This window comes from Mchenga conophoros, linkage group LG20, assembly GCF_057382185.1.
Source record: "Mchenga conophoros isolate Kocher_MC1m ecotype Shallow Benthic linkage group LG20, M_conophoros_male_GT1.1, whole genome shotgun sequence".
NCBI classification, from domain to species: Eukaryota; Metazoa; Chordata; class Actinopteri; order Cichliformes; family Cichlidae; genus Mchenga; species Mchenga conophoros.
The window spans coordinates 33,243,421-33,258,700 of NC_140545.1; the positions used below are offsets into that span (position 1 = coordinate 33,243,421).

The 15,280-nt window shown below is 43.1% G+C and overlaps 1 protein-coding gene across 1 annotated transcript in view; it reads right to left on the bottom strand.

The window, feature by feature from the left end:
* Positions 1-1,660: 1,660 nt before the first annotated feature.
* plxnb3 (plexin B3) overlaps positions 1,661-15,280 on the bottom strand; it is a 100,162-nt gene continuing 86,542 nt past the window's right edge. Inside the window, exons 17-40 of the mRNA XM_085258981.1 lie at positions 14,609-14,711; positions 14,390-14,526; positions 14,131-14,307; positions 13,887-14,052; positions 13,670-13,801; positions 12,826-12,930; positions 12,575-12,736; positions 12,264-12,415; positions 11,907-12,007; positions 11,474-11,691; positions 11,169-11,347; positions 10,993-11,059; positions 10,577-10,723; positions 10,417-10,497; positions 9,236-9,314; positions 8,960-9,063; positions 8,766-8,853; positions 8,425-8,591; positions 7,826-7,986; positions 7,583-7,730; positions 7,423-7,487; positions 7,198-7,273; positions 7,030-7,104; positions 1,661-5,733 (exon numbers count right to left, since the gene is read on the bottom strand). Coding sequence (XP_085115107.1) covers positions 5,629-5,733; positions 7,030-7,104; positions 7,198-7,273; positions 7,423-7,487; positions 7,583-7,730; positions 7,826-7,986; positions 8,425-8,591; positions 8,766-8,853; positions 8,960-9,063; positions 9,236-9,314; positions 10,417-10,497; positions 10,577-10,723; positions 10,993-11,059; positions 11,169-11,347; positions 11,474-11,691; positions 11,907-12,007; positions 12,264-12,415; positions 12,575-12,736; positions 12,826-12,930; positions 13,670-13,801; positions 13,887-14,052; positions 14,131-14,307; positions 14,390-14,526; positions 14,609-14,711 — 2,995 coding nt within the window. The 3' untranslated portion in view covers positions 1,661-5,628. The remainder of the gene's footprint in view (positions 5,734-7,029; positions 7,105-7,197; positions 7,274-7,422; positions 7,488-7,582; positions 7,731-7,825; positions 7,987-8,424; positions 8,592-8,765; positions 8,854-8,959; positions 9,064-9,235; positions 9,315-10,416; positions 10,498-10,576; positions 10,724-10,992; positions 11,060-11,168; positions 11,348-11,473; positions 11,692-11,906; positions 12,008-12,263; positions 12,416-12,574; positions 12,737-12,825; positions 12,931-13,669; positions 13,802-13,886; positions 14,053-14,130; positions 14,308-14,389; positions 14,527-14,608; positions 14,712-15,280) is intronic.

A 15,280-nucleotide genomic window follows, 5' to 3' on the forward strand; every position in this document is an offset into this window, starting at 1 on the left:
ATTAAACGGTGGAATATATGCATTAAACCGTTTAGGTTTAAGCCACAAAACTCCTTGGCTGTGGTTTCTGTTAAAATAGACCATGTTAGGCAAGCTTAGAAAGAATATCTGTCAGAAAGCTTTTCTTCTTCTTCTTGCTGTCATAAAGTGCTGAAGGCAAACTTCTCCTATGTGTGCTGGGATGTGGTTAATTCACTATCTGTAATCACAGCAGGATGGCAGGCTTCATTTTCCTCCAGCATATGCTGCAGCAGAGCTGATGCTGAGGCAGATTCCAGATGCATTCAGCTCAAGAACTTGTATATTGTGGGTTTTGTGCACACAAAATGCTTACATTCATCAAAGGGCTTTCGTCATTTCTCACATTTTTTGTCTCATCGACGGGAAATTGATCTCTGTGAGCCATGCTCAAGTTGATGATGCACATATAAGAGCCAACACACACACACAGCTGGAATATTAGCACAAGTATTTTTCTCTAGAAGTAGTTTCAAATATTTTTGAGAATGATGACACATTCTTACTGCCCTTTGTTTAACTGAAAGGTATGCTATCTTGTCACGTTGCCTTATTATGAATTTAAATAAAGGTTCAATATGAAATATTGTAATATATGTTACCATAATCTCCGTTACAAGTGAGATCATAAAAGCAGCTGTAATAAGGCAATAATATAACAATAAATGATGCACACTGCAGCTGTGCCAAATATTATTTCAATATGGAGAGATCATTCGGAAGAACTGAACAAAATCTATTGAGACAGAGAAATTAATTCATCTATTTGGCCACTGGACTCTGATGACCCATCATGGCAGAATGGAATCCCAGCGGGGACAGGATTTAGGGCAGGACCCCCGTAGTTTAGGTCCTGGTGGTGGTGAAGATTAAGATGAAGGCTTGGATGGAGTGAGTAACTCGGGTGAGGTGAAGATGGGAAGGAGAGTCTGAAAGGGAGAATGTATCTCAGTGCTCTTCTTCAAAGCATGCAGAGTGGCGGCTGACTGGGTCAAAGAAGGCGGCAAGAAGATGACTGGACTGGTGTAATGATGCCAGTACGGAGTTTGACAGCATGGGAAAATGGTAGTGACTAGCAGCTAAACATCCAGGAAAGCAAGCAGATGAGTTAATATTGCAGATTGTTCTTGTTGAACTTATGCATGAACTTCATATCTTATTTGAAAAGCTTGAAAATGAAAGAGATGAAGAAGGTTTCATGTTGTAAAAAGCCTGTTGTCCTGACTATTCTTTCCTTCTCTTTGGAGCAGAGGGAGACCAAGGGCAAAACACAAACTACAGGAGAGAGAGATGGCAAAAGTTTGTGACTTTTCCAACACCAACATCTCTGCTGCTGCTCATTCAATGGTCTGAAATCAAAATGGTTGATGCTATAAAGTGGGTCATGGGGCTGTGACAACCCTAGGAGCTAAAGAAAGGTGATTTATTACGATTCATAAAAAGATCCAAACATACTGTCTCACCTCTTTCGTCAAAAACATGATAAAAATAATCCAGAAGGAAAAATGTTTTTTGCTACAGGTCCAGAGGGCCTCGTTTCCCCCCAGGAAACAGAAAATCCAGACTTCTCATGATGATGTCGTGAGAAATGATGTCATCATGACATCAGAACTGAAGTTTGAGATGCCACAGCACAGCTGAGAACTGTTAAAATTATAACTTTATTTTTACATGATACAAATTGTGTTTGGCCTCCTGCCTTTTCACAATAAAAGCACATTTCCATTGCAGACTGAATCATCATCATCATCATCCTCAGACAGGTATTTACAGGCACATTTACACACTGTTAGCAAACTGTACACAGTCAGTAGAAACAACTGATCCTGGAGTTCTTTTATACAAACCCTTAAAGTTTCTTTTATTTATTTTTTATTCCCTTATAGTAGAAAAAAAAAACAATTTCGTAACAAACAGAGCTCAACCAATTAGAGCTGAGGATCAAACTGTACAGAGATCAGGTGACATGCGCATCATCACTGACAAGGCAGGTTTTAAGCCCCGCCCCTCACCTTTAAAACAAAAGAAAGAAAATTATACTGAAGAAGCACCATAAATCTGCATCTGCATCATCATCATCATCAACACACGCATGCAGAAATCTATTGTGACCGAAGAACTACAACTACGGGTCAAACACAGGCTCAAAAAGCACACAAGCAAAACACAGAGTCAGAAATAGAAGAAGAAGAAAAGTCCAGCAGGAAGAACTGGGTCAGCAAAATCTGGTTCAGGTCTCTGGTTTGGTTCAGTTCAGTAGCAGGGACCATCATCAGAGTCCACCTGCTAGGTTCAGTCCAGCCAGAGGCCATAAACACCGGGGGCACGCACCCAGTGTCGTCAACGCCATCCACAAAGACCAAGACGACACACTAACAGCTGAAACATCATGGCTGCCTTGAAGACCCAGCTGTGACGTCGAGCAGAATCCAAATATCCCGAGAGATGTCGACTCTTTAAACCGGGATCTGGAATTTACACGACCCTTTAATCCCGGTATGTGCAGTGAGTCCGGATCCTCGAGGGCTCCGACCGTTTTTGTGCTATAAACATTACAATACTGATGAGAACGAGAAAGCATCCATAGATTTAAAATGTGGTACTGGATGTGAACAGCCCAAGACCTGAAAGCTCTGTGGTTGGTGATTAAAACCACGCAGGGCATCAGCAGCATCCATCTACCCAGTAAAAGTGATACTGGTGAGATACATGCACAGATAAAACCCACCCCATCCACAGCCTGTTCACCCTGCTGCCATCTGCCAAGCAATGCAGGAGGATCCAGCGGTGCACCACCAGATTTCTTTCTTTTCTTCCTTTTTTTTCTTTTCTTCAGGCTGCTGAATTCATCGCCCATCCTTTTTTCATTAGTAGCATGCAGCAGCTACGTCTACAATTTCCTTTTACCACCGTGTGTTGGGTAATGGTAATAAAAATGAGCCTTCGATCTCTTAAACTTCACTCATTAGATTCGGGCAGATCTGATATCAGAGCTGTAAACTAATACCTGTCACGTGTAGCTCAGCAGATCTAAAGTAGATGAAAACGGCTACCATAACAATGGATGTGGCAGCAGTCGGTAACAACCGTGGCACGACACCTGGACCAGTGTTTCAAGTTACTCGTAGCTTCGTTCTTGAAGTACACTGCGTCCACCTAATGATAAAAAACATTTTTAACAGTTGCAACTCAGCAGAAATGCTGGGGGACATACACGCCAAGCAGAGAAAAACAGGAAGCTACAATCGCCACAATCTGTGACCTGAAACAGCAGCCGAGCACAGTGTGGTACGTGCTGTTTGTGCTCAGGGTTTGTGGCTTTACTCTGTTGTGTTTGGTGGGGGTGGGTTCTTCTGGCATATTGTCAGGGTTTGTGTAAGTTGCTGTTGTTGTTTTTCCTTCCCTGGTTCAATACAAGTTAAGCATTTAAACTGATTTATTTTCCCAATGAGCAGGGGGATACGTGATCAATAAGGCTGCTGTCAGAACAGACAGTGCCACCTAGCTGCAAGAGTGAAGGCACAGCTGGGATTAAATAAGTATAAATAGGACTTACAGTATGTACACACAATAAGTTAGTAACTAGCTAGCACACAGCCACTCTTTATCTCTTTATGTCACTTACACAAACACAAACACACACACACACACACACACACACACACACACTCTTTAACTCCTCCCACAGATTTTAGATTGTTTTTTCAGCAGGTTCGACTTCAATGTTTCAGTTCAACATTCAGTGTGACTCCAGTCTCCGTCTCCACCACTGCCTCCTTTCACCTGCACAATACTGTCTAAATTAAGGACATCAGTCATTCGTAGGCTGGACTTTTGTTCAATTCCTTCGGTCCTAAGAAGCTCCAGCTGCACTCTGAGAAGCCTTCAATCACCTAAAATGCTCCAGCAAGCGTACTAGCAGGAACAGGGACTGAAACAAGACAGAAAAGAGCTTCAAGGGTTCCTTTCAAGGAGAAAAGAGTTAAAAAGTTTCTTGCACACAATAGCCATAGTGACCTGCTTCTTAGCTTCATTATGGAGTTACAGGAAAACGGTTATAAACCCTTCTGAATAGACAATTCAAAAGGGTTTATTTATAACATTAAAATAATCTATGAACTTTAACAATTAGAAATAAAATGACATTAGAGCACATATCCTTCAATGCACATCAGCAATAGGCAGGGAGAGCAAGATAAAACCCAGCACAGGGCAGAGCAGACATCAGTGAAGATATATCACTTTGATGAAGTCAGATGCACCATGAAAGGTGAAGCTGGGCTGCAAAGCAGCTTGCACATCAAAGCAACTGCGGGCAGGCTGAAGCAGTTAAAAACATGCTGAGCTACCAGCTGATGTGGGTGAGGACTGTGGCTGAAGTTTGCAATTGTGGTGTGTATGAGCATGCATGACACCCACCTGATTCATAACTACTTCTGTAAGTGGTAAAAGTACTTTTTCCTTTCAGCATATCAGAGTGGAGAGATGCTGCTGAACACATCTGGTGAAATCAAAAGGAGTGTCTAGAGTAAGGGTTTCCTAAAATAGAAAGAGAAGTAGAGCCAGCTCCCACTTTGGCTTTGGGAAGCAGACACCCTGTTTACTTTGAAGACTAAGCTTCAAACTCTCACTCTTCTTAAAGCTAAAGTTCAGACTGGATCATTAGTCTGGGACAGTCTAGGAGAGGACTGTCACACTGGATCCTGTTACCACTGCAGTCCCTTCCTTGGAGTCCACAGTTTAAAAAAGATGTGGATTGAATTTGTTTTCATCTCTGACAAAGATCCTCACTTGGTCACATTCAGCACTCGCTGGTTTAGTTTCAAACTAAATCTAAAGCTGCACTCATACAAAACAGATTGATGAAGCAGTCTGGACCCACACCTGTAACTGAGGAAGGCTGGAAGGACTGGGACCAGCAGGTCACTGTTAATGAGAAACTGGAGTCACGCTGAAACGTGGTTTAAATGCTCCCTGATTTTGGTTCTTTTATTGCGCTTCTTAAAACTCTGCCCAGATCGGCAACATCAGAGCTGCTGGTTTCAGTAGAAAAGGCGAAACTTACAAACAGCACGTCTGCGACCAGGAGCTCAATAATCAATACATGAGAATCTGAGTATTTCACTTGTGCTTTTTGACTCACAGACAGTAGAACAGCAGGGAACTCTGGGAAACATAGTGCAAGGCAGCAGGTGATGGTGATATTCCCTGATCTAATTGGTAAGATTGTCGTTCTCCACCACAGGCTGGTGTCAGTCGGCGTAATGCGGCTTCAGGTTTGGTTTAGGTTAGTTTAACTTTAGTTTCAGTGCTGCTGCTCTGTGAGGAAATCTAAAGACCTAGGATCTCCTGAGTCGGACTATAAAAGCTCATATATCCTGACACACACACACACACACACACACACACACACACACACACACATACACACACACACACACACACACACACACACACACACACACACACACACAGATGCACACAGCAGGAAGACACAGTGCCACAGCAGTCCAGTCATTTCCACTGCTTCAGTCTTTGTAAAGATGTTTCTTATGATTCTTCATCCCCATCCTCCATCATCCTCCTCTCCTCATTTAAGATAAAAACACATCAGAGGTCCGTGACCTTGTTCTCCACCAAGGCGGCGACCTGCTGCAACCGATAGGCCAGCTGCATCTTCTGCCCTGAACTGTCCTCCTCCAGAGACATGATGATCTGAGCAGTAGACACAGTACAGAGAGTTGGACAAGTGCAGAAGTGTAAGATTAGTCTAGAAAGCTGCTAATAACCAAATACATGTTTGTTTCTTTTATTGTAATCTGTCATTTTAACCACTGGATTGCAAAAATGCAATGTAATCTGAATACTTCGTGATTTCTTCAGAAGAACAGAGTGCACCTGTTACCAAGTATTTTATTTATATAATACACTTAATGCACTGCAAATGTATATAAAACATTTGTAGTGCAATTAAAGTGCTAAGTGAGAACTTACAGGTGTTCACAGTAAATAAACTTTATACGAACTATTCAGACACAAACTGTTTCTTAATCAGAAGACTTGTGGAGGACTCACATATTGTAGTATAAGATAAGTTTTCCCTCAGAACTACTTTTATATTTTATTTTTCCTATAAATAAAAACAAATAAAATGGCTATTTTTTCACAGATTATCATAAAAAACAGATAATGATCTGGCAGCGTGACTTACTTGGATACACTGACTTCAACATTTAGATTTATTTAGAAACAGATGCGGAGATAAAATCAGATTTACTGTTCTGTTTCTTTTCTTGTAAATAAAATAATTTATTTTTTATTTTATTTTATTTAAAAAAAAGTTATCAGGTAAACCTGACAATGAACCTGTAATCTACTTACAGTTGCTTAAAAAAAAAAGTCAGGGCTGAAAATAGATTTAGTGAGAGGTGAAAATGCCTGTCAGACGATCCCATTCTTTACTGTTTTTATCACTTTTATATAAATACCATGCAGCACTCTCTCACAGTATAAGGCCCTCATTAATAGGTGGCACCTTTATTTTAACTATGTTGCTTATTTATTGTAGACTCCATTATTTTTATTTTTATCTTGCTGCTGTAACACAATATTGATGCCACAAGGGAAATTAAAGTATTAAAGTATCCATCCATTGATCCGTCCATCTACATCCCAATAGCATCCAAGCCATTACCAGCCCATAGCCTGTGTGTGTGTGTACATGTTTAGACATCTATGTGAGGACAGAAAATTTGCATGCTACTAAAATTGTGGAGACCAACAGTCACTTACGGGGACAAAATACCCATTCCTACGAGTTTGAAGGCATGTTTGAGACTCAAAATGTGGTTTTAGTGTCAGGTTGAGGGTTAGGGTTAGGCATTAATTTTTGATGGTTAGGGGCTAGGGAAAGCATTATGCCAATGAGATATAAAAACAAGTGTGTGTGTGTGTGTGTGTGTGTGTGTGTGTGTGTGTGTGTGTGTGTGTGTGTGTGTGTGTGTGTACTACCTGATCATAATATTTGTTGATGTACTTGTAGAGCTCATGGAGAGCCACAAGATTGTTCATTTCTGATGCAAAACTCTGGAGGCAGACAGGCAAAGACAGTTTTAACATCAGTTTTTCTTACAGCTGAATTTCAGTATTTCAGGCTCTGTTCAGTCTGTGTTTACTGACCCCAGAAAGTTCAGTCAGAGTGGAATTCATCTCTTGATAACAGCCTGACGCAGCACTGTGGATGTCACTGTAATACCTGAGCGCATACACAGAAGGTTATCAGTACTGCGGCTCTCGGGCTCAAAGAATCATCAGCTAAATTAGATCTTATCTTCCCCACAGCATAAAAACAGTCTCTCTATAGTGCATTATGAGTTAAACAATGGGGACAAGAAGCTGTCTCACCTTTCCACCAGCTGTTTGTATCTGGGGATCTCTCTGGCGTACAGCAGCTTGTTTACAGGCGAGTCCTGATTGGAGAAAAAGTAACCATGAAGCCTAGAAAACAAAATCAAAAAACCAAAACCAATACATAGCCAGGCTGAACAAGAGACAGAATTTTTACCCGTCCCACTTTGTGCTCAGAGGTGGTGCAAGAGTCTATGAAGGTCTGAGCGATGACAGACAGAACGGCGTCGATGCTGTCGGTCACCTGAACGTCCAGAACGAACTGAGGGTTCTTCAGGATGTTGACCCAGAACCTAAGAGGGAGACTGGAGGGAGAAAGACATGGGTCAGAGAGAGGGAAAGGGGTGAGAGGGTTGTGGGAGTTGAAAATCTCGATCGGATAACCAGATGTGTGCCTCACCTGTTGGTCTTCCAGATGTGGACAGTTTCTGGGTCGTCAATTCCATGTTTCTCAGCCATGTCGTCCAAAAAGTCGAAGAAAAACCTCACGGCGATCGGAGGAGGACGCTTTGTACTGAGTATCGCCACAAACACGTCATCCACAAACTTTTGCAATGTCCCCTAGTGAGAGACAGAAAAGTAAAGTTGAAGGACAGATAGCCAGGCGGTCAGTTCTCTGGCGTGTATTTGTTTGTACTTATCACATGGCAAGGACAGCTACCTGATAGAATGGAGACCAAACAAACAAGTCTGCACAAAAATAACCTTAAATTTAACAGGTATACCTGTAAAGGTTTTAGTGTTTATCCCACACACTCCTCAGACCAAGAGTTTGTCTGTGGAGGTGTGTGGTGGAGAGTTAACTCTTTACCGCCCCCTAGTGGTAAAAGATGGTATGGCAACAACACACACACACTAATATCAGAACACACACACACACATCTATTTTGCGCATATCTCCACCATGTGAAATTAATTTGCTGTTTAACCTCCAGAATCAATGGTGCCCACAATGTCTGACGTCCCCACAATGCTTAAAGGTAAGGATATGTGTGTTACCTTCATGGACAGCAGCCTGGTCAGGTAAATCTCTGGGATGGCCTTGGCTCTCTCCCTCTCCCTCATACTGCTCTTTCTGTGTTTTGGGATTTCAGGATCTTCACTGCTCTTCACCAGGTGCCATAGACGGAGACCCTCCTCCTCCTCACCCTCCAGCATTGGCGTTTCTGCAGCCACCATAAAGAGACGGTCAGCCACCATGTTTTGGTGTAATACTTTTACACAGAGTTTTATTTTTCCTCTTTTTTGTGCTACATTAATTTTAATCTCTGGGAGTATTAGATTTTAGGGTTATATTATATTTTTAATATTGAGATATTCTGTTAAGATGTGTTTCTTACTCTCTCCAGTTTGGAAGACCTGGTTGACTCCCACTCCACCTGAACTTTGAGAACGAGGGATGAGAGCGACTGTGGCGCCGTCGGGAACCTGAAGAACCAAAGAGCAGAGAACGATGTGAACAAGGAGATGGACAACTGGAAGGAGGAGCAGAGAAGGTGGTGATGGTGGAACACGATTGGCCAGTTGTTTTCACCTTATAGTGCTGCAGTGTGTTGAGTCGTTTCCAACGACCTTGAACCACTGCTGTGACATCATCATCCGACAAGGTCAGATGACCTGCTTGGCCTGAACGCCACTCTATTGACAAAGAAACAGGTACATATGAGCTGCCAGTCTGGATCTACGGATATGATGACACTATGCATTCTCAGATCCACTAACCGAATATTTAAAACACCCACTAATGCTTCGGCCAATTTAATCTACTTTCAGCCATCTCATACAACAGATAGGTGAGACAGGTGTTTACCGAGGTCAAGACTGTCAGCTGATGGTCTCTGAGAGAATGGAGCTCCTCTGTAGACCTGATCCAGAATCTTATCTTTCACCTGAACACAAGCAGACAGCAAAGTGACAAAGGTATTTAGAAATCCCAGTGGAATTAAGAATATAGACGACTACTTCTATGAATCTGAAATTAAATGCTGCAGTGAAATTTTGTATTGTAGTGCAACAGAAAGAACATGCCACCAGAGGGCATTTTTTATCGATGGATCGATGTAGCTGAGCTCAGTGAGCCGTGAAAAATAGCGAGACTGGGAGGGGCTTACATTGCAGAAGGTCAGAAAGGTGAGACAAAAGATGGCAATGCTAGACACTGCAAATGCCACTGGACCCTTCGGCAACCAGAAACAAGAAGGTAGGCATTTCCCCAAAGAGTAATTGCCTAAATGAAAACTCTAAAAGTAAGAAAACTAGTCAAAGGTGGCTAACTTTAGCAGTTACTAACTGCAGGGGCTTTTCATTGCAAATGAACACTGCAAATGAACACACACAGTATTATTAGTATTATTAATATAACCAATACAGTTTAGATAAAATAACACTTTTTTTAAAATCATCATTTAACACCTGTTCCGCCTTCCAGCTTGCAGGTTTGCAACATCAGGACTTCGGTTTTGACAGAGTACAGCTGCCCTCAGTTGCAGCTATATGGGCTGTAGCCACTGATTAATAGCTGCTTGCATGACCTAACAGTTGTCCCTTGATGAAACATCAGTAATTATTAAATCATCTATTATTTCTTATGCAGCAGCATATGGTCGCAGCAGATGGCCGCCCCTCCCTGAGCCTGGTTCTGGCATAGGGTTCTTCCTTTTAAAAGGGAGTTTTTCCTTCCCACTGTCACCCAAAGTGCTTGCTCATAGGGGGTCATGTGACTGTTGGGTTTTTCTCTGTATGTATTATTGTAGGGTCTACCTTACAACATAAAGCGCCTTAAGGCAACTGTTGTTGTGATTTGGTGCTGTATAAATAAAACTGAATTGAATTGAAATTATGCCAAGCAAGGTTTATTCAGCTAATCAAATATATATTTGTAGCCACAATAACTATCACCATCACATATCACTTACTATCATATGCAGTATAACCAAAAGGTGTGAAGGCATTAAAAATAGACACCGCCCTACCGTACAAACAAGCATGTACCTGTGTGATCGTGTCGGTGTCGAGCACTTTAACAGGACATGGCTGAACTTCGACTCCGTTTTTCACCAGCACTGTCAGAGTCTGAGAGAAAGAGATGACTTGTCATAAATGAATCAGTGATTCAGCTGCAGATCAGTGTGATGTCTGTTACTCTGGTTACCACTGAGCAATATTCAATGTCCTCCCGCAGCAGGTGACTGTCATTGAGCGTTCGTTTGGCTTTTCCCGTCACAGCATCCACCGGCCCTTTGTCCACCTGATACTTTATGGCTCTGTAGAGCATGTAGAGAGGCTCTCCCGCCACCTCCTGATAGACAAAAAGAGCAGCGACCGGGTGGCCAACATTATGCATGGTAGTTTTATACCCAACACTGAGACAATCTCGTGTTTTTTGATTGGTTCTAATTCACAACACTCAAAAAGAAATGTATCAATCTCTGGATACCCTCTGCTGAAATGTGAATTAACAATTATGGCAAAAGAAAAATGGACTACACCTCAATGATTCTACTGGGATGTGGTCAGGGACCTGGTGAGATGGGACAGGCAGTGGGACAGAGCCAGAGAGACACTTACCTTCAGGAAGGAATAGAGGCAGATGGACATCCAGTTGGTCAACATCTTCTCAACGACCGTCTCTGTTCTGAAAGACAAACAGGCAAGCCAAGACATCAGTAGGACAGACACCTTTAAACCTGAAAAGACTTCCTGTTGAGTTCTAATGTGACTGAAGTTGCTTTTGCTTTGCGTACCGGCGCAGCATGAGTTTGGGGTTCTTGGCAACATACTGCTGCACCAGGTCCTGCAGCAGGCTCTTCATGACTTCAGTGAAGTATTCCAGTTTGTCGTGCAGAGCCATGGTGAGCAGGCTGGCCACGTAGCCACGATCTCGCTGGGAGAAACCCTGCTGGGCCTCCAAAGTGTGGATGAACTGAGACACACACACACACACACACACACACACACACACACACAGAGGCATATAGAAAAAATGTCACCTGTGAGTCTTAGACGTCATATGACCATTCTCCTGCCTCCTCCCACTATCTCCACTCACCCTGGTGAGGAAGAGTCTGTTATTGAGCAGGTTGTTGAGCTGCTGCAGGCCCTGCTCCACAGTCTGCCTCCTCGATTCAGGCAGATCTAGCTGACGACTCAGTGGCGCCGTCTGCTGGCCAGGGAAGAAAACTCTCTCTGCATATATCCTGTAGTCCAAGAGGGGGACTCCTGGTCCTCCCACATCACTGCTCAGATCCATCATCTCTGTCATCAGGTCTGAAGGACAAGAGGTATACGAGGAGCAAATGGCAGCTTGAGATTTCAAAAACGTAAAGAGTTTAAATTTAAATGTATCCAATCAAACACAGAGGGCTCAGTAAATCTTTAAAGTTTTAACATTTTTGGGCAGATCTGCCATCAGGAAATCCAGATGACTAAGAAGTCCAACACAATACGAAGGTTTGCAGTTCATTTAAAATGTGTTTTCATACCAGTGAACTCTTTGCGGCACTGATCTCCCACGTTGATCTCCAGAGTTTCTAACTGCAGTAAAACCTTTTTATAATCTCGGAGAGCCTGTTTACTTTTCCTCCTGCACAAAGCAAAAAACAACAAAACAAAAACACTGAAGATTAATGATGAGATGAAGAATATTCTCATAAAAACATTGAGTCGACTTTTAAAATGTCACTGCAGACAAAAATGAAGTGATTGTCCTTTTTGTTTTTTAAGCACAAAAATACAAATAAAGGCGTTTGAGAGGAAACAAAATCCAAAACAAGACGTCACAACAGCACAGAAAAGTCGCCTAAAAACACACCTGGTTTCACACACAGGTGGATACTTACCTGTACATGAGGATGATGACCAACACTGACAGGATGATGACAGCTGCTCCTGCCCCCAAACCGATCTGAGCAGCCAATGGGACAGCAGGCAGCAGAGAGTTGCTGTCGTACTGAACCAATCCCAGGTCCACTTGCAGGTTTCCCATGAAAACCTAACAGAAGACATGCAGACAGAGAGTGAAAAAGGCTGAGTGTGAGAATGAGTAAACCACTGGCCCTTGTATACCAACCGAGCTGGAAAATCCCTAAAAAGCATCTCTGCCTTGGATATGAATCCCTGTAAAAGCCAACAGCTCAAAACCAAAGATCACCTTGAGGCTAGGAAGTTCATGGCTGTCATCCACACTGAGTGGTTGGACCTCTGGAGGGTCACAGTACAGGTGAGTACTGTCCAAAGTTTTCACGTCACACTCCTGATCTCCAAGCCAAGCCTTCACTTCCTCTTTGGACATGGCTCTGGTCAGGTCCTGGCCCTGACGGACGAAAAGAGACAGAAACGGAGGTTAAATCTGAATTTATTCCGTCTGCATGGCTCAGGATTCACATACGACAGTTGCTGTACCTCCACAGCGATCACTCCTCCAGGTTTGAAACGGAACGGCACATCTAGATTTTCTCGGTTGATTGGAAATAAAACTGGGTTTGGATAGTAAGTGAAGCTTTTACCCTGGAAGACAGACAAGCAGAGAGACAAAAAGGTTTTCCATCAAGCATTAGAAGTGGAAAATTGTTCAGTAAGGCTTCATTCACACTGGATTTCTGTCTGTCAGGCAGGTTTCAAAGCACGTATGCCTCATTTTTCAGCCTCGGGAATAATTCCAGTTAAAATCTGCTTTTTTTTAATCTCCTTTTATTTAAAACCCTTTCAGTCCCTTCCTTTTCTTTTAAGTAAATTGCTATTCAAATCCCTCTAGAGCCTCATCCTTTATTTTCAATCATCTGCATCCTTTTTTTATGCTTTTATATTTGACTATGTGAAAATTAACGAAGTGGAAATTTTTGTGGGGCTCTGCTAGACGTTAGGGAAGCAACGTGACAACATATGCCCCATTTGTTCATATTAATGCGTCACACTGTGTTTAAAGTGAAGTAAAAAATTAGGCTTTGATAAAGAAATGCATGTGTGCCGCTTCACTCCTAATTCCAATAAATCCATACAGCAGCCCAGTATCACCCCTTAAAAAGTATTTGAACTGACAAAATTCAGATTTTGGAGATTTAATCTGCTCCTATGAAAGCAGCAGAACTGACTCTGAGCAGCTCCTGTTCGCAGTGCATCGTGGATGTACGATCAAACGTCACAGGACCAGACGCTGAAGAAAACTGGACGAGTGAAGGAAGTCATCAAGGATGTATTCTCACTATAATCCACCCTGGTGTTTGACCCTTTTAATCATGGGAGGTACCTTGATGCTCTCATAGTGGACTCTGACGTTATCAAGCTGAAACCAGACGCCCTTAACTTTGACCTCTGGGTTCACTCTGGGGGTCGGGCAAGTCATCTGAGAGGACGACAGGATGGAGCAGCGCTCTGATACCTGAGAGGCAGACGGGGAGGTAAAACAGGCGTGAGACAGGCTAAGAATTTTAAAAGCTCGTCTCCGATTGGTCCGTTTGTCTTACCGTTGTCATGGTGCTGTTAAAGACAAGCTGCTGCTTGGAGGTGAGAAGAGCCAGTCGTTTCTTCCGTTTCACCCTTTGTACCTCTAGAGGCTCCACCCACACAGATATGATTGGCTGCTGCACCACATCCAGGTTCCTGCCCTCCACTCGTATGACACGCCCACCCCTAAAACGGTCAACAGCTAATTAGCAGGTGTGCGTGTGTGTGAGGATCGAGTGCAGGTGTAAGGCGACTGGCGCTTACGCGTAGAAGCTCTCGGCAGGTATGGCGCTGGTGATGACGGGGTCTTCGAGGTAATGGAAGGTAACGTTTGGAATAGTCCGCTCGGCTTTACCAAACAGAACCCGAACTGGGACGAGACCCGTCCGATTGCTGGAACCAGTCTGACACACCAGCTGCGTGTCATTCACCTCTTCAACTCTGAGAACAGGCGAGGAGACAGACAGTCAGGCAAGTAGTAGTATTGGTGCTGCAGTACCAGAAGCCGTGGCGTTGTACTTACATGTAGCAGGGCTGGGTGCCCAGGAAGGCGCTCAGGTCAGACGTCTGCCCGGTGAGCAGCTGTCGTCCTTTGATGGTCAGCCTGGTTCCTCCGGAGACGGGACCTTTATTAGGAATGAGATCCTGCAGCAGGGGATCCTGAACCACAACATGTTAGACATCAGATATACCTTTATACTGGTGACCAGATACCACGTAACACTGGGCTACTCAGTCTTACCTGATAGGTGAACATCTTTGTTGACCTCCCACGAGTTGTTCCCACAGTAACCAAGATGGGCCCTTCTTTCTGCTTCCCACTAGGCTGCAGCTCACACACAACCCTGATGCACACACACAAACACACACAGAAAAAGCAAACATGAGCTTGTGTGTCTCCATGCAGAGGAGGACAGCTATACTGGCGTGCCGACTGTGGAAGATTCCTATTGGTGGAACAACACTGGGAAAAAAACAACTTTTGTTTATTCCTTTGAGCTCTGAGTCACCATAGCCACATCCCAACTGTTCTGACGTGTGTCACTTACGTGTGTGTTTATCTATTTATCCAGTGACTGTTTTGGAAAATCAATTTTCAAGGTCAAAATCACATATTCTGATAACATAGCCCTGCTATAAGACACACTCGACTCGCTGCAGTCTTTCTACACCTACACGACAGATGTCACACCTCAGAACCTGATTGGTTCCACACTGGAATAGAAATGGAAAAAGTCAACTCAGGAACCAAAGTAACCATCCTCAGAACTTTTTAGATTTTTAAACTGCTGTAGCAGTCTCATCCTCACTCTTTTTACTTTTTAAAACATTTTCTTTCTGATTAAGATAATAGTTAGGGCTGGATCAGGTGACCCAGAAGTACCTGTGCGACAACCGTATAATAAGCAAGCCT